We start from the raw sequence: 25,765 nt of genomic DNA on the forward strand, positions 1-25,765 counted from the left end.
GAATTTCTAAAGAAGGCTACATCTTAAGGGTATTTCTCTATATCTTTGACATCAGTAATGAGATATATCAAAAGTAAGATGTTAAAAATGATTGTTAAGGTCATTTATTTTGGGGGGTGGAGTAGATAATTAAGATAAATTACATTTTATGAGAATTTCTTAAAACAAGTCAGTAAGACTAATGCTTGTTGAACGAATGCACCAAATTATGACTAAAATTATGTAATAATTAAACAGCTAAAAGGCATCCTAGTGTAGGGAGAAGAACAATGGGCTGGAGGAACTTGGATTCCAGTCCTAAATTAGATCATTAATTAGCTGAATCAACTTGGATGTGTTGTTTAATATTTCTGGTTCTAAATTTCCTTACCTGCACAACAAGAGCATTGAATTTGGGCATATACTCAAAGATATTTCCTAGAAATAACACTGTGATATATAATTAGATTGATTCCACTATTGTTTAGATATTTTCAGTTATGCCTAACTCTTCATAATCCCATCTGGTGATTTCTTTGACAAAGACAATTACATGATTCACGATTTCCTTCTCCATCTCATTTTTCAAATAAGGAAAGTGAGGCAAGCACAGTTAAGTATCTTACCCAGTGTTACACAACTATTAAGTATCTGAAGCTGGATTTTTTTTTAATTAAAAAAAAATTCTGCAATTGCATGTCAATACAATTGATGCTGGATTTGAAATCACATCCTCCTAACTCCAGGACTCAGGTCCATCTAACTCTATCTACTGCACTAAAAACCTCTTTCTGAATGTTTCATTCATATAACTACTTTTAATGTTCAGAAATACTCTATCACTAGAGATAACAGAGATCTATAACAATTGAGTATAATTTTAAAATATATTTAACTAGAAGCAATGGATAGATTTATAAAAAAGAAAAAAATTAGCTTTGAAGTAAAGAGGGAAAAAAAATTAAGCTTTCCAAATATGAAATGACTACTTCAAGAAAGAGTGGATTTACCTTTATTGGAGGTCTTCAAAAAATAGCTGCATGACTGCTTGCTGGGGACAATATAGAAAGGATTCTTATTCAGATTTGGATTGGGTGAGAGCAGAGGTGTCGGACACATGACCTGGACCACATGGCTGCCCTCAACACTTCCAAGCTAGATTAAAATAAAACAGAAAAAATATCTAATAAATAAATAAAAATATAGTAAAATATTGATGAAGTTAATATATGGTATTCTATGCCAATATGTAGTCCATATGGATCTTTATGTATAGTTTAGTGCTTGTTTGTATTTGAGTTGGACCAGATGACTTCCAAGTTATCCTATGAACTCTAAGACTCAGTGATTCTTTGGAATTCCTTTATATATTATAATTGGATATACTATCTATTATTTGTATTTTATCATATAGTATGTCTCTGTATACATGTTTGATATGTTAAAATATGTAGTTTCCCACTGAAGTAAACTACCCATTCCGGTCTTCATTAGGAAACTTCTCTGGGATATAATAAGATTCCTGGTTTGAATCTTTCTCTCTTCCTGTTTCTGTTATATCTCTATCATTTTTCTTACATTTTCATCATTACATGTTTATAGAAAATGTTAGCTGCAAAACACCTCTGGAATAATTGATGGGAATCATTTCTCCTTCATAAGATTAGTCTTGGCAGAAAATTAAGTATTTTCTTAACTTGGAGCAGAACTTCAGCAATAAAACTAAGCCCCCAGTCACTTATAATCTTTAACAATGCAAAGTAATATTTGGGATAATTATATAGTGTATATCCCACTTGTGAAAATTCTGTGCAATTCTTTTCTTCCTTAATCTTCTTGAGAAAGAAATCCAAATATCAACAATATCTATATCTAAGATTATAATCACTGAGAACACTTAGGAGTAATGAATAAAATAAATAGAACAAGAACAAACTAAATGGTCCTTTATATGTGTATTTATTCATTATCAAAACTCCTGGAAATATTTTATTGTGCTTATTTTGACAACTCTGAATGAAAAAAAAAAGTAAAATAGACTAGAGAAAGTTAGATGAGAAAAAGACAGACACAAAAGAGCAAAATTTCACAATGATCCATATGGCTTTCAAGCTGTTCAAAATTGCAAATCAAGAATCAGAAAATAAGATTATTAGGATGATCACTGATGCATAGAATCAAAGTTGTAGAGCTGTAAGGAACATTAGTGCTCATCTATTCCAACTTCTTTTTTTCACACATTTGGAAACTGAGGCTTATAGATGAAAAATGGCTTGTCTAAGATCAGACATTCAATAAATAAAAGAACCAGGATTCATACTAAACAATGTGGTGACTCTAAATATAGTAGTATTACCATGTTACTACTGGGCTAGATTTGTTCTAGTCACTAATATATTCCATTGTTCCTTCAAAATTATTCTGAATATGGTTATAAACATTTCTTTATATTAAAATTAAACAAATTTATTTTCAGACTAGTAATCCAGATTGCAAGGTCAGTTTTGAAGTTGCATAAGGCATTGTAAGAGAACATGAAAAGAGCTTTATATAGAGAGGAAAGTTCTCAGTTTAGCTGAAGTCAAAGAATATTAAATGTACTTCTCAACTAGAATTGACTAAGCAGATCTTTCAACTTGGATAGGTCTGAACTAATCATTTCCACACCCTCAATGCAGAAGATAATTGGGTCACTATATAAGTGAACTGTACATATTTCACTCTTGGTGAACTCACTTTGATAAACTAATGCCATGGGGTTGTTTGTTTGTTTTTTTAAGTAGTTAATGAAATAAAGCTTTCTGCAGTACTTCTGAGATTTACTTTGTTTACTTTAAAATGGTCTTGCACATTGTGGACATGTAATATATATTGTTAAATTAAATTTTTAAAAATGAAGACAGCCTTGCAATGTTCATGATGTTTTAGATTCAAGATGATTTAAAGGAGTCAGAACAAGAAAAGAAAAATCTTCCTGAATCAGTGAGGAGTGACAATTGAATGAACCATCTTCCTCTTTTAAGTCATGGATTTCAAAGCAGATGGTGCAGTTTGAAATCAAAGACACAAAAATCGAAGAGAGAAAGTACCTGCCTCATTCATTTAGGCTGTTATACTGGGAACTGAATTTACAGGGCTGTGGAAGAATTGTAGGTCTGCAAAGCATCTACAATGTTATCTTTGTGTTTTTAAAAGTTCAAGAAGAAATTATAGAAAGTACCAGAAAATGATTTCTACAATGACTTTCAGAAAATGAATTTCTACAATGAATTTCAGAAAATGAACCATACATTTTGACCCAAAGATTCTACTGCTACGTATATGCCCTAAAGGTGTCATTGAAACCAAAAAAGGCTCCATACACAACAAAATATTCATAGCAGCACTTTTATGGTAGCAAAGAAAGGTAAACTAAGGAGATGACTATCAAAACAGAAACCAAGAGCTAAAAAATAAATTATAATCATGAATATAATGGAACATTACTCTGCTACAAGAAATTATGGACTTTAGATAGCTAGGTTGCCCAGTGGATAGAGCAGCAAGTCTGGAGTTGGAAGGACCTGGATCCAAATCTGGCTTCAAACACTTGTAGATGTGTGACCCTAGGCAAGTCACTTAACTGTTTGCCTAGCCCTAGCCTTTCTGTCTTAGAGTTGTTACTAAGACAAAAAGTAAGGATTAAAAAGAAGAAGAAATGTTGAACTTGATGAATATAGAAGAGTATAGAATGACTTCAGAGAATTACATTTACAGAAATACAGACTTCATGGAGTAAGAAGAAAACATGAACTGAGTGGACTAATCCAAAGTGAAATAACCAGAAACAAGAAAACTACATGGACAATGACTGAGACTATTTATTTGGAAAGACAACTACAAAACAATTAAAGCATGCATTTTGCAAAATGGTAAAGAGCATGATTAGCCTCAAAAAGATATAAAAGACAAACTCTGGCTCCTCCACAGAGGACAGGATCAAAAGGTGTATAACATTGTACATATTGATAGAGATAGATAGACAGACAGATAGATAGATAGATAGATAGATAGATAGATAGATAGATAGATAGAAGGATAGATAGATAAGTAGGTAGGTAGGTAGGTTTTACTGAATTTTTCTCCTCTTCCTCTGTTTCTTTTAATATATATATATATATATTACAAGATGTGGCTCTGGAAGGGAGAAAGAGGAAAGAGATATATCAGAAAAATTATAAAATGAAAAAACAAAAGACCAATGTATTAAACCAATTAAATAAAATAAAGAGCTTTAAAAGATATATAGATGTATTGCCCCCCATACTTTCTGGTATTGATTATTTTATTTTTATTCATTTTAAGTAGTATGGCTTACTGGATATTGTTCTCAATTGCAGAACAGAAAGGCTGTCCATTTCCCTCCTGTGGAATAAGCTGAATTATTAGGGACAGTCCTTTTACTATCTCTAAGCCTGTTTTCTCATCTATAAAAAAGGTCATAATAACTATATTATATCTATTTCAGAGATTTGTTCATCTCAAATTAGGTTGTGTAAATATTTTGAAAACTAAACTATATTAATGCATACAGCAAATATATCACATGAATTACATACATCTAAAAGAAATTACATAAATAACAATAATTATTGACAATGGTAAACCTAATGAATAAGAATCCAAAATCATTCTATATTCCCCCTTTTATGTCTTTATTACTATTACGGTGTTGTTATGTCACTAGTATCATTAATGTGATACTTTGATTTCTCTCTCATTTTCTTTCTCATCCCATTGTTAAATCCTGTCTATTTCCTACTTACTATCTCTCAGTCATTTCTCCTTCCTTTTCAAACTCATCTCCCATGTTAATCACTGAAATAGGCTCCAACCAGTCTTTCTTTTACTAGTTTCTATCTACAGTAATAGATTTGGAGAATCAGTGACTTTGGGAACTGGAAAAATCTCAGAGTCCATCTAGTCATTGATTTTTAAAACTGAAAGTAACATTAGTAGCACTCTATTTCAACCTTCTCAGTTTATAGGTCATGCCAGTAGAGAACTAAGCTAATCATAGTTCATGGCAGAACCATGGACTGGGCTAGAAAGACAAAGCTCTAGACTCCTCGCCCAGCATTTTATCCACTTCACTATATTTTCTTTATTCTGGAAACTTCCTCACTAGCTGACAAAACTTTTCAGATGACCTTCCTCAAGCATTGAAAATCCACTGTTTTAGAACCCAGAAGAGTGATGTTTCATATCCTATCACATCTGCAGTCTTCAATCTATTATTTAAAGAATTTCAACAAATGTACTTCTTCATACCTTTTCCTCAACCCTCAAAACCTTCCAAAGACACTTTGTACTTAGCCAGGATGATCACCTTTTCATGATGTCTACTTTCTTACTGAATTCTTACTGAGTGTATTGCTACCCTTTAAATATAGGCCTATACTTTTCAATCACTTGAAACATTTTTTTCTCTTCAAAAATTCTACAGATATTTTAATTCTTTGAAAAATAGATAATCCATATATGCTACTTCCAAATTAACCTGAATATGCCTTTCTCTTAAATATTCTAGATAAATAGAAATGTTTTAATCATTTTATTTACTATAGTCATTCTTTAGCTTTGTTGTTGTAATTATGAACTTAATCATCAGTGAAAATAAATGTCAATAGACAAAGTACAAAAAAGAAGACAGTTTATTATATTTCATTGTAATTTCCTTCCTTCCTTCCCTTCATCCTTTTCTCTATACACACAAATATACCCATACCTATACATTTTTCATCTCATCAACCACTCACTCACTCTTCTTGGGTGACTCAACTCACCCTTCCAAAGATAATCCTCCATTGTAACAATTAAATATAGTCAAGCAAACCAAATCATCACATTGATCATGTCTGAAAATGCATGCCCATCCCTTCTCTTCCAAAAAGAAGAAGACATGGTTCATCCTTACATCTTAAGGTTATAATTAGACACTACTAATAACAAATATCTAATAATATTACATATAGTATTTGAATGATATATTTCTACTTTTAAACATGTTCTTCCTCTCTTTTCGTTTAACCCATTCCCCAATTCTCTTCTATCAGATCCTTCAAAATCTAACTAAAAACTATGCATCTAAGTATCCTTTCAAAATTAAGGTCACAAATTCAAATTCAGTTCCACAAACCTTTAATAAGTACACATCTTAAATAAGGCACTATATCAGGTGAGGATAATATAAAAGTGAAATAAAACAGTCCTAACTCTTAGAGTTTACCTTCTACTGGAATTCTATTCATTATTTCCATATTATCCTTTCCTTCAAACATACATGTGTATAATCAAAGCAATGTTTGGTGATTCATATGTACATATATATGTTTATATATATTTATAAAAGTAAATGCATGAAAATGCACACATTTTATATATTCTACAATATAGATAGATATATAAATCACTATATGTGTCTGTATATGTATATATATAGGTAGATACATTTCTTTAACTATCTCTCCCAACATCTCCTATAATATAAAAATCTATATGTATTCCTTCAAATCTTTCTCTGCCTTTCTACCTCTCTCTTTCCCCCATCTTCCCTTCTTTCCCTCTCCTTCTCATCATCATCATCAGGAATTTTTTTTCTACTAACCTGTATTTTATTCGTATCTCCCCTCAGATTTCCTCAAGGAAAGAGTTCATAGGATCTAATTCCAACTTGTTCAGTGCCACAAAGGTTCCTTTTTTAACAGTAAAATTCTTCCACAGATTGTATATAGTTCAGTTTATGTTGTATTGACCTATTCCAAATCTCTCACATCCAATTCCTTGTCTCTAGATTCCTGGGGGACCATAGTAATTCATTTATGTTCTCTGAACCTCAGGGTTGCCATAAATAAAATGAAAATAATATCAATAGTAGAAGATGGATTTAGGATTTAAAAATACAGTATGTAGAGCATTATTTAAAAATCTGTGTCTTTATGGACAAAATAAATGGGTCAATCCCAGCTTGATGTCACAGAGGACAAGGGAGTTTGTATTTGTGATATGATCATTTTGGGGTCTACATATAAGGAAACTGCAGGTGTAAGTCATCAGCTTTTGTGCAATCCATAGGCCAAGTCTTTAGACATTCTATCATCTTGCCCTAATATCTGGGTAATATGTATTTTTATACACATTGATGATTTTGAGTGCTACCAGGAAGACCATCTATATCTGAGTAATATGGTATTACATTGAAGTCAGTGTAATGCCATCCTCAAACTGTAGCACCTGAGAAACTACTTTCTATATAATAACTTTTTTTTTAAATCCTCATAATGGATAAATGTTTCTATGAACTGGAGATTTTTGGAACTCAGTAATAAAATTATATATTTAAAACTTATTCAAACGTATTAATTTCTAGCATCTTAGATTTTTTTTTTGTAATCCATGATATAAGTGGAAGAATTACAATAGGAAACTTGTGGATTTATCATAAATTTTATCAAACAGGGATTAGATTGGGTTTGTAGAGTAGGTAATAGAAGCTCTCATACTATTTAGAATTTTTTAAAGGAAAATTAAGATAAAAAATATAATCTGACTCTGACTTCTTTTTAAAACATTAAATATACTATTTAAATACTAAATAAAATACTATAATAAACAAAATTTAAAACTATGATAAAATATTTTTACATTTAATAAAAATTAAATATAATATTCAAAAATATTTCACATAGACCTAGTGGTAGATCATAAATTTACCTAAAATTGATCAGCTTGATAGAAAGAGAAGAAATAAGAGCAGTCAGACAGAGGATCAGATGATCACTCATGAATTTCAACACTAGTACACTTCTTCCAAAATGATCTCCTGAGATCCTAAATGAATAAAAATTCCATGCCTGGAGGATCTCTTAAAGTATGAGTTTTCTTTCTACTGCTAATAAAAATCCAACATGAAATATTGCAACATAATATATAATAGATTTAATGTTATCTAAAATTCTCCATAAAAATGAATTACAGGAAAGCATTTTCTGGAGAAATATGTTGGCTATGATATATATGGTCTTTTCCCATAAAGAGAGAAAAAAGCTGCTATCCTTTTCTGGTGCTGAATCTAATGGGGCTACAATTTGATACTTGAAAAATCTGCTCACATTGAAAATGAATCTAGAAAAAATGAATTTCCAAAACTGAATTGTCAATACACATATGTGTATATACATGTGTATATATACTCATATGTGTATACACACACATGAGCTCACATATCTATATCAATTGTTAACATATTAATGTGCTTAAACATATGCAAAAATAATATTTTGTCATGTCTCCACATATCCAAAATTAATATAGTAATAGAATTCTAAAGGGATCCTTGGAAATAAAATATCTAACCTGAATCAAGTATGAAACATTGTCATTTAAAGCATTCATCTCTTCGTTTCCTTTCATTCCTAATATTAATCCCAAATAGTAAGTATTACATATTTATATCGATTTTTGTTTCTACCAAAGCCTATTTATACTCAATACTGAATGAATTTCAAACATTTTTTGTTAAAAAATCAATGGCATATGATCAAAAATCAACTAGAATAGCCAATCATTTTTCTCACGTGTGGCAGAATTGATTGGATATCTCAACTAATTAAATTCATGTTTTTATAACTGTATTTTGTAATTATCATAGTGAGTGCTAGAATTACATAGAAGTAATAATTATACACTTGGCATATTTTATGGTAATGACATGGAACAGACCAATCATATTTAGGGTTTATTTCTTTTTCACCCTGTAGCATTGACAAGATGAACCAGTATGTTCTAACCCTCTCCCCAACAACATCCTTTCCTTCCCTTTGTACTTCTTTCTCTGAGAGTAGATTATTACAAAATTCATTTTGAACAAGGTAACCTTCTTTACTCATGGGTGTACCTTGGCCATGGCTTTTTCTTAGATTGCCTGAGTACTCACTATACTTGGATGAGATGGCAATCAACAATGCCAGTCTTTCTCATAATAGAAAAAACCTCTAGACCAGATAGAAAAACAATGGCCATGCCACTGTCACCTAAGTTCCTTCAAGATTCAACACTAGTTTTGCTTCAAGGAGCAAATCTTAAGCAGAGTATGAGTGGGGGAAAAGAAGTTAAAACTTGGAGGGGGACATAAATATTTAAACAAATGTCTCTTTTACAGTTTGTCATACTATTCTTATTGGGTATTGAGGTCAAAATCCTCTAAGGATTTTCTCATTATAGAATCTCAAATGACTAAAAATAGAATGAATGTTCATTTAAAAAATATCAAATAATCTTGTTGCTTTTATTTGCTTCAAAGATGATCTCATATTTAAATTGAATCTAATAATCTCAAAGAAACAGACTGCTAAAATGAATCTGATGGGAAATATCATATTTTGATCAGTTTGACTTATGACCTATCCTTGTCCTTTTTCCTTATTTTTCATATATAAAATTGCATAGCATCTGAAAATACTGGTCCACTAATTAAAATGGCTTTCATTTTGCTACTGAATTGAGAAAGAACCTTCTGTATCATCATCAAAAATGACAAAAACAGAGTCTGTCATATTGGAAAAAAAAAGAAAGCATTTTGGTACAGTGGAAAATTGATTGCCTCTAGAATCAGAGGCACTTGGTTTAAATGCTTCCTCCTCCAGTTACTTCTGTGTCCTTGGATAAGTCATGTATTCTTCTAGAACAGCATTGGCAAACCTTTTAGAGGTTGCATGCCCAAACTGCATGTTCAAGTTTCTTGTGAACTCCCCACAATACCCAAGACAGAGGAGGGAGGAAGTACTTGCACTGGGCTGCAGGAAAGAAGGGTGGGACATGTGAAAATTGTTCTCCGGCATGGTGGAGAGGGGGAATGGAGGAGCCCCCTCCAGCATGCCAGAGAATGGGTGCCAAGCCTTCACCAATATGGTTCTGGGCATCAATTTGTAGATCTATAAAATGGGGTAGTTACATTAATTGACCTCTGATGTCTCTTCATTTTAGAGGTATGATCCTCTTCTTCTTTCATAGAAATAGTTAAAACCATGTATGTGTGTATAACTTGTGTTATCTTTTCTTTATGAGATTTAGAATTTAATGACAAAAAACAAAGTTATTGAAGACTTCAAGAAACAAGTATAATCAATATTGAATACTATATAACTCAAAAGACAATCAAATAACTCATCTTTATGTAGTGTTTTAATATTTAACAAATGGTTTTCTTAACACCAATCTATTCAGTTATTATGGCAAGAAAATTATAGATTGGGAAAAAAAAAGAGTTAGAGATGTGTTCTTTGCCACATAACCAATAAGCAAAAAACAAAAACATTTAAGTAACTGCCCTGTACTATTCATTAGGGGTAAAATGACTAAATAAAATAGTACTTGCTCTTGATGAGCTTACACATCGTCAGAGAAGACAAGATATTCAGAATTGGAAAGCCACATTTGAACACAGGAAGTTTCTCCTGACGTCATGACTGCTGCTCTGTCATCTGAACTACACTGCCTCTGTAATAAATGAATGATTTTAGAAGGCTGTTCCTCTTGGACAGATATAATATTTGAAGCTCAGTTTTAACTCAAAGAAACCTTTTGATGGAGATTGGAAGAGAGCACAGTAGGAAAGAAAGATTTTCTTGTCACCTATCTGAGACAGTTCTATTTGGCTTATCTCCAGGGTATGATTCACATATACCGAAGATTTCTCGTCCATTTCTACTGTTAAAATATTCTACATTTTTCTGTGTTCAACTGTTGCTGCTATCTAAAGCCTACTGTCTTGCATCCAAATGATGTCTGCACATTCATGATGAGCTTATGATTTCTGAGGCAAAATTGCCAAATGGCACTTTTTTTTTTTTTATGAAAGGTCACATCTGTGCAGTACATTTGATCTTTCACATAGTATCTAGACCTTGTTATTATAAGGCTATCTCCATCATCCCTTCAGATTTCCCTAGTGCCTTTGGGAGCTGTGTTTGCCAGCAGCCAATTCACATACCCAGAGAATTTAGTTGAAGGGAAATCTGCTCATCTTGGCTGCCTAGGAGTCCAGAGAATCACTGTTTGTGTATTTTCTTATGTCTGACTGTAATCTAAGGCCCTGTTACTGTAATAGCTCCCAGTAGCCAGAGACCTTACATTGGGAGGGGGGAATCATTAAGCCTGTCAAGCACATTAGCACAATAGCATCCAAAAAGGACTTCCTGACTCAGATTTTCTCCCTCTCCAATCCATCCTTCATATAGCTGTCAAACTGATTTGATTTCCATAAACTGTAGATCTTGCCAATTCAGTCTGTAAACTCCAGTGGCTCCCTTGCCATTCATATTATATACTACTCCTTTCCATAGATACTGTAGTTCAGAAAAACTGACCATCTTATTTCTCTTATACAGCCTTCCATCTCCTACCTTTGTGCTTTTTTTTTTTCACTCCATTTCTAGGCTCCTCTTCCTCTCTAGTTTCCTTCTTTCAAATCTTATCTCAAATGCTACCTTTTACCCAAGGGATTTTCTGATTTTCTCAGTTGCTGGTGCCTTCCCCTCAAAATTATCTCTCAGCAAATAGAGAATGCTCCTTGTTCTCCAGAAATCCATCAACAACCAGCATTCATTAACTACCAAGTGATATGTTAGGGGCCAAGGAAACAAAGATGAAAGTAAAAAGGACATCTAGTCCAGTGGAAGGGAACTACATGTATATCTTTAGGAGTAGTAAATATATAGGTAGATATACTAAGTATATAATATTTTTGTTGTTGTTCAGTCATTTTCAATTGTGTCTGACTCTATGACCTCATTTGGGTTTTTCTTGACAAAATTTTCAAAAATGAGGAAACTGAGGTAAATAATTTTAAGGGACTTTCACAGAATTAATATGCCTAAGGCTGGATTTGAACTCAATATGAGTCTTTCTGACTTTAGGCCTGGTACTCCAGTTATCAAGTCACCTAGCTGCTCCTACATTATGCTACATTTAGGTAATATAAAATGATATAAATAAAATTATACATACACAATCTATACAAGAATATAACTGATTAAATAAGGTACCATTTAGCCCATTGAATATGTGACTAACTACACTCTGAAGTAGGAACACAGGATTTTAAGCTGAAAGAGCTGTAGTGTGGGGTGCAGTGAATTGAGATTCAGGCCCAGGGATAGGAGGTCCTGGGATCCCATTTGGCCTCAGATACTTCATAGCTATGTGACTGTGGGTAAATCTCTTAAATCCCATTACTTAGTCTTTACTGCTCTTCTGCTTTGGAACCAATACACAGTATTGATTCCAAGATGGAAAGTATTTCAAATCCCTAATTATACAAAATAGAGAAACTGAGACTCAGAAAATTATTTTTTTCCTTGTCTTGGGATGTATGTTTAATAAGTAACAGAACATAGATTTTAGTCTAAGTTCCAAGAGCATACTTCCAAATGTAGCACTGATCCCTTTATATTAGTCCAAATGATAAATTAGAAAGAACATTTTCTCTGGCATAATATTACCTGTGTTCAAATCCTACCTTTGAGACTATTGCAAGCATAATCTTAGACCAGCCTTCTACTTATAGTTAGATAGCATTTAAATATTACTATGACATTTGCAAAACACTTTATATATGGCATCTCACAACAAGCTTATGATGTAGGTGCTATTTCTAACTCCATTTTATATATTTAAGGAAAGTAAGACTGGATAAAAGTAATGACTTGCTTAAGGTTACATATTAAGAGCTTGAGAGAGAATTTAGGTTCAGTCTTTAATGCTTTTCTATAGCAAGAAGTTGATAATGGGTTCTATAAAGCAAAAATACATAATTTCAGATGTCATACCAAGATGGAAAAGCTTTGAGTTCAATCCTGAGGACAGAAAGCTTTGTTTTATTTTCTTGACCAAGAAATAGCTGGAGCTAACTGCAGATAAGTTCCTTTTCAGAGACTCATCACTACTTTATCATGTAGTATGTTTTGGGGCCAACTTACAAAATATTGATGAATTATGGTGTGAATTAGTAGAGAGACTTTCTGCACCAATGAAATCAGTGATCTTTAAGGCATCGAAGTAAATTATTTGCCATCCTTTTAAACAAGAATCTATACCACTTACATGAGAAAACAAATTAAATAGTTCTGTTAACATAGATTATCAAAATGCATCATTACAGGAAAGTTTAATTTTGTGTCTAGCTTTACTTCTTTCATTTTCATCTATAAAATATAAATGCACTTAAGATGACCTCTCTCTGTACTGGATTCCATACCAACAGTTTTATAAGTACATTTCCCTTTCCACTGGTTTTATTGGCTTTCTGAAGAAACACACAAACACACACAAATACTTAGCTTTTGATTAATATGAATTTCTGTCTAATATAGAGGAGAAAATTACCTTATTGCCCAAGGGTGAATTTTCTTTCATCTTTTGGCATCTTTGTTATGGTGAATTTTGTCACTTGTTAATGCTCTAAGAAATGGTGTTCATCTTTTTTACCTTTACCATTTTTAAAGTCAACAGGTTTAAATTCTTATTATTTTTAAATGAACTGAGTTTGAGCTCTTGTAATTACACTATCTTCTCCAATTTATTCTTTCTTTAATTTGCTCTTCATTTTGACCTTTACTCTAACTAATGATTAATCTTTGTGAACACACATATTCTCATCATTAGAGACTTAAATGTTAACATCAAGTAATTTCCTACCTGTCCATTTCATTGTTTTTTTTTTTTTTGGAAATTACTCCATATTGCCACAGTAAATGTCTTCTGACTGTCTTCTTAAAGAAAAGACTCATGACGTATAAACATAAAATATCTGTGTAGTTTAGAAATGTTTGGTTTCTTTAATTTCTTATTCACCAAAACTAGTTTCCATTATTATTTTCTGACATATTATTGCATTTTTTATTTAAAACACCAGCCATCAAAGAGAATTTTGTCTTGGTTGGAATGATCTAATAAAGTTCTTTCTATAACTCCTTATTCAACTTCTGCTAAGGATTGTGGCACATCTTTATTTATCTCTACATTAGACTTTTTACTTATGTTAATCAGGAACACTGAAAAATGAAATGTCTAAGTATCTCATGAAAGGTTATTTCTTTTTGCATTTGGGTGCTGGAAGCTCAATAATTAGAGTCCTGGGTCTGAAGTCAGGAAAAATCTGAGTTCAAATATAACTTAAAAGTCTTCCAAGGTACTTGTGCTTCCAGTGCAAGTTACTTAACTTCTTATGCCTTGACAAAAAGATCCACTTGAGAAGGAAATGTAATAACACTCCAGAATCCTTGATAAGCAAACCCCATGGAAAGTAATGGTCCATATGGTCACAAAGAGCTTGTGTTGACTGAATGACTCAAAAACAACCACAAGCAAAATGAAACCAAGCTTCCCAATTCTTACTCTCCAAAAAATAACTCTTGAGCTTTCCATTTATTTTGCTGCAACTTCTTTCTACCTTCCAGTTTCCAAATTGGTCCTTTTGGATTGCTACTGTAGTAGTAGTATGTCATCTCTTTTTCCAATGAAAATATTGCATTTAGAACATCAACAGTTATAGGACTAGTTATTGATGGTATGTAAAAAAATATATGACCCCTAAAGGAAACCCTTGTCCCACCTTTGCTTCCTATCCCTTCCCACAGCATTGTGTATATCACAAATAACTATGACTAGAGAATTCATCCTAACGACCACTGAGCTACCAATACCCTCTCTATATAAGGTGGCTATATCTTTACCCTTAATTAATGCAAAAGTTTTTCAAATGGCAGATACTGCATAGGTCAGCATAAACATTTTTAAAAGCTCCCTATGCAGGAAATATTATAAATAGCAATGATAACTTTATTCTACTATGGAGAGGGAATAAGATTGTTGCTAACAGTAGAAATACATTAATTCCTCTTACCTTCCAAATCTTTGCCCCATAAGAAATGTAATTCACTCCTGTGCTGTTGTTAGCTCATCTTTGCGTCAGAGAACTTAATAATTATTTTAAATTTATCTCCATTCAAGTGAAAGTAAGATTTATGTTTTTATGGAGATAAGAAAAGTAGACATTTTCTTTCCAAATTTTAGCTGGTAGGTACCATTCAGGTGAGACAAAGGAAAATCTATCCTAAAGTCTCCAGAGAAAACACACTGAAAGTTAAAGGTTGTCTAATAAATACATTGGTAAAGCTTCCTTAGAGAGCTCCATAGTGACCTTTTGCACGATGTCACTGAATAAAGCATTTTACCTCCTCAGCATGTGACTATCTCTCCGGTAAGTCAAAGGTTGTTGAATCTTCAGTACTGATCGACAACTTCTTTTCTCTTAAGAGTTTCAAAGAAGTGGCTTCCCTGGCCTTTTGTTCCATGCTATATAGAGAAGCTTTCCTTTCAGACTTCTTTTGGGGTGAAGAGAAAGATAAGTCAGTCTTATATTCTATCACCACACAATTCTGAAATGAAGAAAATGAAGTAATTCACACACGTGCACATATATACAAACATACATATATATGTGTGTTAATTTATATGTATATAATTTTTTCCAGTTGAAGAAAATGCTTTAATGATTCCCTAATGTCTCTAAGATAAAATATGAACTGTTCTTTTAAATATTTAAATCCCTTCATAATCTGTCTTTATCATCATAGAAGGCTTCCTCTCATCCATGGTCCTTTTCAAATGGGAAAAAAGGAAGGAAAGAAAATAAAATTCTCTTTCTACAATGTAGACCTTTAATAGATTCTGCAGGGCTGCTGGGTTAATATAATACAGGTGAGGATACCTCTTCTCACCTGATGAGAAGAGTACTTTAAGCAAGTAGTGGTAAAAGACAGGCAGACAGTGGTCAAATTAAGAAAAGACTTCAGAGTACAGGTTTCCTGCCTGTATCCCTCATAATTGCCAGAAAACACTGGATAAGCCATCCATCCTAAGCCTCCATACTACCTTTTCTTGTACTCTTGATGGCTTATACCACTTTTCTAAGAAAAATAATATAATAATGAAAGTAGGAAGGGATAGACATGTAGGATGAAATCAAAGAAAAGTCAGAAGCAAGATGATGATCTCGTTTAAGTTGTGGTTATTGTTATAATTATTATTATCTGTCATAATTATGATCTACTTGTTGTTGCCATTTCCTACTTTTCCTGACCCTGTGGATCAACTCTCTGTGGGATTTTCATTGCAAAGATACTATTGGTTTACTATTTCCTTCTCCACTTTTATATAGACAGGGATTAAATGACTTTCCCATGGTCACACAGCTGGTAAATATCTGAGGTCAGATCTGAACTCTGGTCTTTCTGACTCTAGACCTGGTGCTCTATCCATTATGCCACCAGTTGCCACTATTATTGCCCTATGCCCAATTAAAAGTAGTTATGATTTTGTGCTAATTAGACAAATCATTAGTTGTTATTTTCCTTTTTCTGTCTAGCTTTATCTCCCACATATATTTTGATGAAATACTCTGAAGGTATGAGCCATTTGATTAAACCAACTTTGCTCTTCTTTCTTGGAATTGATAAGTTTTATTAGAAAACCAATGATATCAGCTCATATAAGGTTCCTATTCTTACTGACACTTCATATTTCAAGGAAGTGAATTTCTTTTCTCAATGTAATGAGTAGATCAAAAAATATCCTTGCATTCTTAGTTCAAAATCCAGGTGACATGATGGCAAAAATATACAGTCCACTTCAAAGGTGGAACACGTAATTATTTGTCTTCTGAGAGGAAAGAACTTCTCTGCCTACAGAGAATAAGACTGCTGAATTCCTCTGTCTGGGGCTGAAGAGCCTTTATACCTCAGAAGCACACTCCAGGTATCATATAAACAGCCCCTTTGAGAGCAGTAAGGCATTTTACAAAAGAATGCATACCTTACCTAGGTAAGAGGGCATTTTTAAATTTAAATAATTTCTAATGCTTGTCATAGACTTTAAGTTTCTGTCCTTATTCATTTAACTATGTAATTATAGAACTATTTAGTACAAGTGACACAGAAAAACAACACAGTGATGTGGGATTACTTGAGTATTACATAAAAGGCTATTATTTGGTAGAACAATTCTATAAAACAACTAGGATTTATGTGACAAAAATCACTAAATTATCCACACTCAGATTTTTTTTAATCATATGATTGGGTGTATATCACAAGAATAGTAAAATCAGATTAAAGAAAGGTCACACATATACAAAAAATAACCCTAACCCTAGCACTTTTGAGATAGCAAACAACACCAACAACTAGAAAAAAGTAACTTCACATTGATTAGCAAATAGTTGAACAAAGTGATGAATATGAACATAATATAATATTACTATACCAAAATAATCAATTCTCTCTCTTTCTCTCTGTCTTTCATCACCCTTTCCTCTCTTTGTGTGTGTGTATCTGTGTATATATGTGTGTGATATATATGTTTAGACATATATTGTAAATGTTAAAATGAATGGTTTGGTTAAATAGATGAAAATTATAAATCTTTTATTTATAAAAGAGATAGAAAGAGTGAAAACATAGGAATACAAAAAGGTAGAGAAGAAATTAACCTATCTAACTAAATATTATTCCAGTGCTTGGCTCAGCCAGGACTTGCTAACCTTCCACCAGAATTAAACTGTCTCCAGAAGACAGGAAAGGAAAACCAGCTATCCATTCACCCAAGTTCCTTTTAAGAGACAAGTCAAGGCAATGGCTTGAACTGAAGATGACTCACAAAGCCGACTTCCTTCTTGGAGTGGTTCTCTTCTTGGAGTCCACTCTCCCCAGTCTCAGAAATTTAGGGCCTTTTATAGTGACTTCTTGTCTCCTCCCCTCTTCACAGGGACCAATCACAGCTTTAAAATTGTCTAGCACTGCCCAGAGGGCAGTATTTGTGGGAACTAGTTCACACCTTCTAGAGAGTGTGAACTCTTAATAGAATTAACAAGTTTCTGACTGTTTGAGTTAGAAAAAAAGGTGGAAATCTCCAAGTATCTTGCTGACTTCTTACCTAGCTCTAGATGTGAATTCACTAAGTGTTTTGCAAGTTCTTCCACCTACTTAAATCAACTTGTGTTGATTCAAAGTTAGTGTTATCCAAAGTGTTAACACCAACTAGGCAAAGAGAATAAAGGATTCCCTTTTTACAAGTGTGCACTCAAAGAGAACAAAGAAAACAAAGGAAGAATTTCCTTTCACAATATAAATCACACAAACAACAATTATGCAAATGAAGACAATTCTGATAGGTTAGACAACCCCTGATTAATTGCAATAATTGATCCTTATACCTTTTTGCTAAATAGATATAGCCCTAGATCTGTGTCAGAAAGATCATAGTTCAAATCCCACTTCAGACTATAGTTAATAAACCTGGGAAAGTCAATTAACATCTGTCTTCCTAATTTTCCTCACCTATAAAATGAGGATAGTAATAGCACCTATATTTTCTCTGTCCTGGATTGTTGTGGAGCTCAAATGAGCTAATTTATAACACTTAGCCTTGCACATAGTAAGTACTTATAAGCTTTCCTTCCTCCCTCCCTCCCTTCCTTCCTTTATTCCTTCCTTCATTTCTTCCTTCCTTTCTTTCTTCCTTCCTACCTTCCTTACTGCTTGCCTGCCAGCCTCTCTCCCTCCCTCCTTCTATCTCTTTCTTCCAATTTGCAAAGGAACCTAGGTGAAAAAGAATATTTTGTGATAAGGATGAAGAGAGACTATAAAGGATTTTAAATATTAAAAGAGGAGTCCATGTTATAGCCTAGAGATATTAAGGAATCATTAAAAGCTTTTTGACCCAAAGAATGACAAGGTCTGACCTGTGGTTTAGGAATGTCTTTTTGGCAGTATGGTAGAGAATGGACTGGAGAAAGGAGAAAATAGAGGCAGGAAGATTGATTAAAAGTCTTTTGCCAAAATTGGAAAATGAGGGGATGCCCTTCAATTGGGGAATGGCTGAAAAAATTGTGGCATATGTTGGTGATGGAATACTATTGTGCTCAAAGAAATAATAAAGTGGAGGAATTCCATGGGAACTAGAATGTCCTTAAGGAATTGATGCAGAATGAAAGGAGCAGAACCAGGAGAACATTGTACACAGAGACTGATTTACTGTGGTACAATCGAATGTAATGGACTTCTCCATTAGTGGCAATGCAGTGATCCAAACAACTTGGAGGGATCTATGAGAAAAAAACACTATCCACATTCAGAGGAAAAACTGTGGGAGCAGAAACACAGAAAAACAACTGCTTGAATACATGGGTCGAGGGGATATGGTTGGGGATGTAGACTCTAAATGATCATCCTAGTGCAAACATCAACAACATGGAAATGGGTTCTGATCAAGGACACATGTAAAACCCAGTGGAATTGCCCATCAGCTATGGGAAAGGTGGGTGGAGGGGAGGGAAGGAAATAATATGATTCTTGTAACCAAGGAATAATGTCCTAAATTGACTAAATAAATTAATTTAAATTTAAAAATATAAAAAAATAAAAGTCTTTTGCCATAGTTTAGGCAGGTGAGAAAAGACTAAATTAGGGTGGTAACTATATCACTAGAGAGAAGGCTGCAGATGTAAAATATATTGTGAATGTAGAACAAATACTTCACTAGTGGATATGTGGAGTGAGAAAAAAAATTGGAGTTGGTGAAAACTCCAAGAAGACATCTTAGCTCACTTCACTGAAAGGATCAAAGATTTTAAAGCCTAAAAGAGATCCCAGATTGAAATCATACATGAAAAGGGATCCCCACAATAACAGGTGGTGGTTGTCTGGAATTTTCTTGAAGATATACATGCTGAGAAGGTATAGGTGTGGGAAACTTCATACGATATTAGAAGTTTTAATATTTGTAACCTTTGCTGAACTATTTCCCCCTAATATTCTTTGTTTTATATTCTTTTTTAAGGGCTTGTTCTCTGGGAAGAGAAGAGGGTGATACATTAGGAAATGTAGGTGATATAAAATCAGAAAATGTTACTATTTTTTTTAAACCCTTACCTTCCGTCTTGGAGTCAATACTGTGTATTGGCTCCAAGGCAGAAGAGTGGTAAGGGCTAGGCAATGGGGGTCAAGTGACTTGCCCAGGGTCACACAGCTAGGAAGTGGCTGAGGCCAGATTTGAACCTAGGACCTCCCGTCTCTAGGATTGGCTCTTAATCCACTGAGCTACCCAGCTGCCCCCAGATGTTACTATTTTTTAAAATAGACAATTACCTGAAGAACTGAGAGGCTTCACAACTCCCTAAAATTCCATAGCTGGTATAGTTCAGAGTAACAATTTGAACCCAGGCTCAGAGACAAGTCCTATGAAAGATTATTCAGGGAATGAATCAATAAATGACTAAAGACATACAGAAATAATAAATCTGCTTTTGAACTAGAAAGTAAAAAAGAACCTAAGTAGACTACATAGAGATGTTCCACTCTGTGGAGGAAAGACATGAATCAAAGAATATACTTTATGCTTAGCTTATGACCCTCTGTGCCCCTTCAAACTCCTGTTGGACCAATATCAGCTTCCTCATTTCTTTTCTTGGTAGTTTGATTTAAGGAAGATCAACTGTCTATAATTCATCTTCTATAGTAAAGAGCAATTTGGGCTTTCTCATATACAATGTAAAATATCATAGATCATCTTCCTAGGACTCTAGAAGATCTTTAGTTTATTCACAGTACTACAGAGTAACTTTTGATGTTTCTGAAAAATCTTTATTTAATTTTATTGTAATAAAGTAACCTAAATACTACTATTTTATAATATAAGTTTTAATACAGAATAATCAACCCCCAACCTAAATAGCATTGCCTAGTCAGTGCCTGAATAACAGCTTATCTTAGCTCTGGTGTCTATTCTAATTTTGTACTTCTACATCATGACTAAATATAAGATAGATATAAAACACTTTAATAAACAATTTATTTATAAAGACCAACATTTTATTAGAAGCAACCCCATTCACAAGAGAAAAGACATCAAGTTGATTATTCAACCTAGTTTCTCCCCAAATGAAATGGGAAGAAAGATTAAACCATTTTTATAAGTCTAATTTCTCTCAGTTCACGGACAAAGCCTTATTGTTTCAATCCTTCAGTCTTTTGAAATCAAATATCAAAGAAATTTGGTTGCTAAATTCCCAAACACACCATTTCTTACCAATTAATAACATTTTCATCTTGTTTCTTGGTTTATTACTTGGCTATTATTCTCATTCTCTAGGGAAATGGAGTCTGTAGCTATATTAATCTAGAAATTGTGACTTAATCCCAAAGAGTAAAGGGCCCCTCCTTTTATCACACAATATGTTCAATTTTTTTAAACCCTTACCTTCTGCCTTAGAATCAATACTGTGAATTGATTCCAAGGGAGAAGAGTGGTAAAGGATAGGCAAATAGGGTTAAGTGACTTGCCTAGGATCACACAGCCAGGAAATGTCTAAGGTCAGATTTAATTAGGATCTCCCATCTAAAGGCCTGGCTCTCAATCCATTGCGCCATCCAGCTGCCCCCCGCCCCTTTTTTTGGTTATTTTTCCCAAGCCATTATCCATCTTCATCTTCTTCATTTCTAATCTTAATTCTGCTTCTAATCTTTAATTTCAGAATCCTTCTGATGAGTTGGTTCATCAGGTTTATTCACAGGAATTGGCACAAGTCTTACCTACAATACTTCTGTCCAGATCAGAAAAAAGCACTGAGTTTGTGAATTGTAGACTCTGGTCCAGTCTTGGCTCTATGACTTAATAGATCTATGGCATGGGCTAATCAATTCTTGCCACTGATCCTCACGTATAAAAAGAGGAACTTTGACTAGGTAATATTCAAGGTCTTTCGAGTTCTGATTGTAGCCAAATGAACTCTACTCTGCCTAGTTCAGCCCAATTACTAGCATAACTCTACAGAAAAATTAAATGGTATGGCTTACTTTTGACTGCTCAGGCATCTTCCATCTAGTTCAGAAATCTCATTTTATTCTTTGATGAATATTTTTACCTCATCTTGTATTTTCACAGAACAGTTTGGTTAGGAAGCCATAAAAGAAAACTTTAAACCCCTTCAAAAACCTCAAATTTATGTTAACTAATTTCAATTAGACTCTCACTTTAGTTGGGCAGCTATTATATTTCTCTAATTTATTTGATACCCCACTAGGATCATCTCTCATGAAGCCTCCCAATCCACCCCATTCCCCAGTCTATTAGCTGAGGAAACTCATTTTATACTTTCCAGAAAACAAAAATTTAGTCTTTTGCCAAAACCTTCCCATTCTTCTCTTCCTCATCTTACATTATTCACACAATTTCCTCCCTTTATCTTCTGTTTCACTCTAATGTCAGATAAAGAGATGGCCCTCCTCCTTGACAATATGCCCTTGATTCCATCCCCTCTTGACATTTTTTAGCAAATTGTCCAAACAATCATTCTTAATCTCTTTGTCATTGATCTCTCCCTACTAGCTCCTTCCCTACTACCTAAAATCATGGGAATGATTCCCTTATCCTTAAAAAAACAAAACATCAAAAATGCTCTTTTGCTCTCATAGTCCTTATTAGTTGGTATTCTATATCTCTATTCTTCTCAGATAAATCTCTTGAAAAAAAAAAAAGACATGCCATGTCTGTATACTTCTTCTCTTCTACCTCATGCTTTTTTAGCCCTCTGTAATCCAACATGCATACAATTAGTTGCCATATTATATAGTTTTTTTACCTCCACAACATTTTTTTTGCCCTTTCCACTTATAGTCACAACTCTAATTGAGGACATCATTGACTTTTCTTTAGGTCATTGCAATAATTTAAAACTGTACTGTATATTGAGTTTTCCCCCACTCCAGCCCATCCTCCAATTAACTACAAAAGTAATTGTCTAACCATGTTATCCTCATCCTGGTCCAATAAAATACAGTGGTTTCTTAAGACTTCCATAATCAAATATAAAGTCATCTTTTGGTATTTAAATATTTTAAGAAAATATTCCCTCCCGAGATCCTAGTACTAGACAAAATGAAGTTACTCAAATCTGGCACTCTATAGTCTCTGTTCCTTTTCATTGTCTGTCCTTCATTTCTGGAACGTACTGACGCCCTTTTGTCTACTTCTACTTTATTCTTGGCTCCTTCTACTATAGTTATGAAGTTGGAAAGGATCTGATGAACTCAGTCACTATGAATTATTTATGATTGAGTTTCTATTTCTAAAGTATTTGTTGTTATTTTAAAGTTGTTTTCAGTCCTATATGGTTTACTCTGACTCAGTTCGGGGTTTCTTGACAAAGACTATGGAGTGTCTTGTCATTTTCTTCTCTAGCTCATTTAATATGTGAGGAAACTGAGGCAAACGGTGTTATAAGTGACTTCTCAGGATCACATAGCTAGTCAGTGTGTGAGGCCAAATTTAAATTCAGAAAGATGAGCCTCTTTGACTCCAGGCCTGATTCCACTATACCACCTAGCAGCCCTCCCTTTATACTAATAGAAAACAAAATCTTTAAAGGAATGGACCTGGAATTGTAGATTTTGGCAGAGCTGGGTCACTTGCAAATATTAGTTTGTTGTCTCTTCTTTCTTACTTAAACTATACTACTGAACAGCACAGTTTTATATGTACTGATGTGATATTAAGCATTAAAGTGATTTGAATTTAACTCAATAAACATTTAATAAAAATCTATGATATCTCAATACTAGGACAAAGTAAAAACAAAGGACAAAATAAAAACAGTCCCCTGCCCTCAAGGAGCTTACATTTTGTTCAATGACTATATATTCTTTGACAGAATTTTAGAATTAGGATTGGGGATTTTCTGAGACTTAAGAGTTGTTCCTGAAGGAAGGTAGACTAGAGAAGTCTTCTCAAGGTCACCGTCCTGAAGGCAATAGTCATGGGATTCTTTTATTTTATAACCATCATTATAATATATAATCTTTAAGAAGATGAAGGTTGATGGGCTGTGGACTACCCTGGACTGTGATCTTAAATGGAGAAACAAAAATTAATGGCCCTGCCTCAGAGAAGAATGTAGTTCATTCGCCTGGCAGTATGCCATTGGGTAACACTGTGATTTGTAGAGGCTGTCTGTGCTTCCTCTGAAGTGAATGAACTATTTTAAATAATAATAACATTGAATAGATATGCATAATAAGAATAAATGATAATAATGAATTTCTTCATTTCTCTAGGCTTTTGTATTTTTCAAAAGACTTTCCTATATAGGTAGAATGTCTCATTTGACTTTATGGTTGAAAATTTATAATAATGAAACTTGCTGTTATAATATCTGTGCATGTGGATTCAGGCTTAACTTTCATTCTTTCTTCCTGCCCCATTTTCTCTTGTGTTTTCCAGCTGCAGAAGGAATGGTGTGTAATCTTCTGTGTTCAAGCGATGGCTGCTGGGGGCCAGGCCCAGACCAATGCTTATCATGTAAACGTTTCAGCAGGGGACGGACTTGCATTGAGTCCTGTAATCTCTACGATGGGTAAGAAATACTACTTACTATCTTTTGCCCCATGAGCTCTCGGGTAGCTCTGTCACTTCAGCTTTCTCAGACAATAGCAGTGTGATAAACTTTTAGGATGTGTACATGGGCCAAAACATCAGATACATAATAGCTGTTGCTTGAGGGGAAAATACTTCATAGAAATGTACAAGGTATTTCTTTAGAAGTAAAAAAGGCAAATTTGAAATAAAATTTCTGGGTGATCCAAATAAGACACCCAGAACAATGGTGTTAAGCTCAAATAGAAATGAATACCTGTTCATCAACATTAAAACACACACACACACACCCAAATTGACGTCATCTATATTTTGTTTTATTTTTACTTGTTGTTAAATATTCACCATTTACATTTTAATCTGATTCCTACTGCACTCCAGAAAGGTGAGGACCAATGGAGCCAGTATATAATGAGTCTGACAATTCTGAATTAGAATACATAGTCTAAAACAGGGATCCCCAAACTATGGCCAGCGGACCACAAGTGGCCCCCTGAGGCCATGTATCCGGCCCCCACCTAATTTCTGGAAGGGGTACCTCTTTCATTGGTGGTCAGGGAGAGGAACACTGTATGTGGTGGTGCCACAAAGCATGGCATCACTCACATACAGTACTACTTCCAGTGACATAATCCTTTGCATGGTGCCTTCGAAAGAGGCAAAGGATTATGTGGCTGCACAATAGAGGACATCAGCATGGTGAGCAGTGATCTGGGGTAGAGGATCCCGCCCTGTGTATACTACTGCCTGGTTAGGGTTAGGGTTAGGTTTTTATAGTCCGGCCCTCCAATGGTCTGAAGGACAATGAACTGGCCCCTGTGTAAAAAGTTTGGGGACCCCTGGTCTAAAACAATCTCATGCATAGCACATAGATCTGATTAAATTATGAAAATTTTATAGATTGTGTAATAGATATAATTCTACTTTTTCACATGAAACAGATGATTGTCTCTGATCTTCTTTTTCCCAGACCCGAGATTCTTCTTTTTTTTTTATTCATATATACTCTTTATAAAAATGTTTTCCAGATTATACATTGCTAAAGCATTAAAATGTGGGAGATAAGATTTTGATATAATTTTTAATATTTGTTTTTTGACATTTTGAGATCCATGTTCTCTCTTTCCCTCCCCAAGAAGGTAAGTAATATGATAGATTATACATATATTATCATATGATACATATTTCCATGTTTGTCATATTATGAATCAAAATACATATTGCTTATACTAAAGAAAAATTCATGAAGGAAATAAAATGA

General features: G+C 33.7%; 1 protein-coding gene across 4 annotated transcripts in view; it reads left to right on the forward strand.

The window, feature by feature from the left end:
• ERBB4 (erb-b2 receptor tyrosine kinase 4) overlaps positions 1–25,765 on the forward strand; it is a 1,424,132-nt gene that overhangs the window by 1,027,450 nt on the left and 370,917 nt on the right. For all 4 annotated transcript variants that reach the window (XM_056807930.1, XM_001369059.5, XM_056807929.1 and 1 more), the window contains exon 13: positions 24,352–24,484. In XM_056807930.1, coding sequence (XP_056663908.1) covers positions 24,352–24,484 — 133 coding nt within the window. The remainder of the gene's footprint in view (positions 1–24,351; positions 24,485–25,765) is intronic.

This window comes from Monodelphis domestica, chromosome 8 (genome assembly GCF_027887165.1).
Source record: "Monodelphis domestica isolate mMonDom1 chromosome 8, mMonDom1.pri, whole genome shotgun sequence".
Classification (NCBI taxonomy): Eukaryota; Metazoa; Chordata; class Mammalia; order Didelphimorphia; family Didelphidae; genus Monodelphis; species Monodelphis domestica.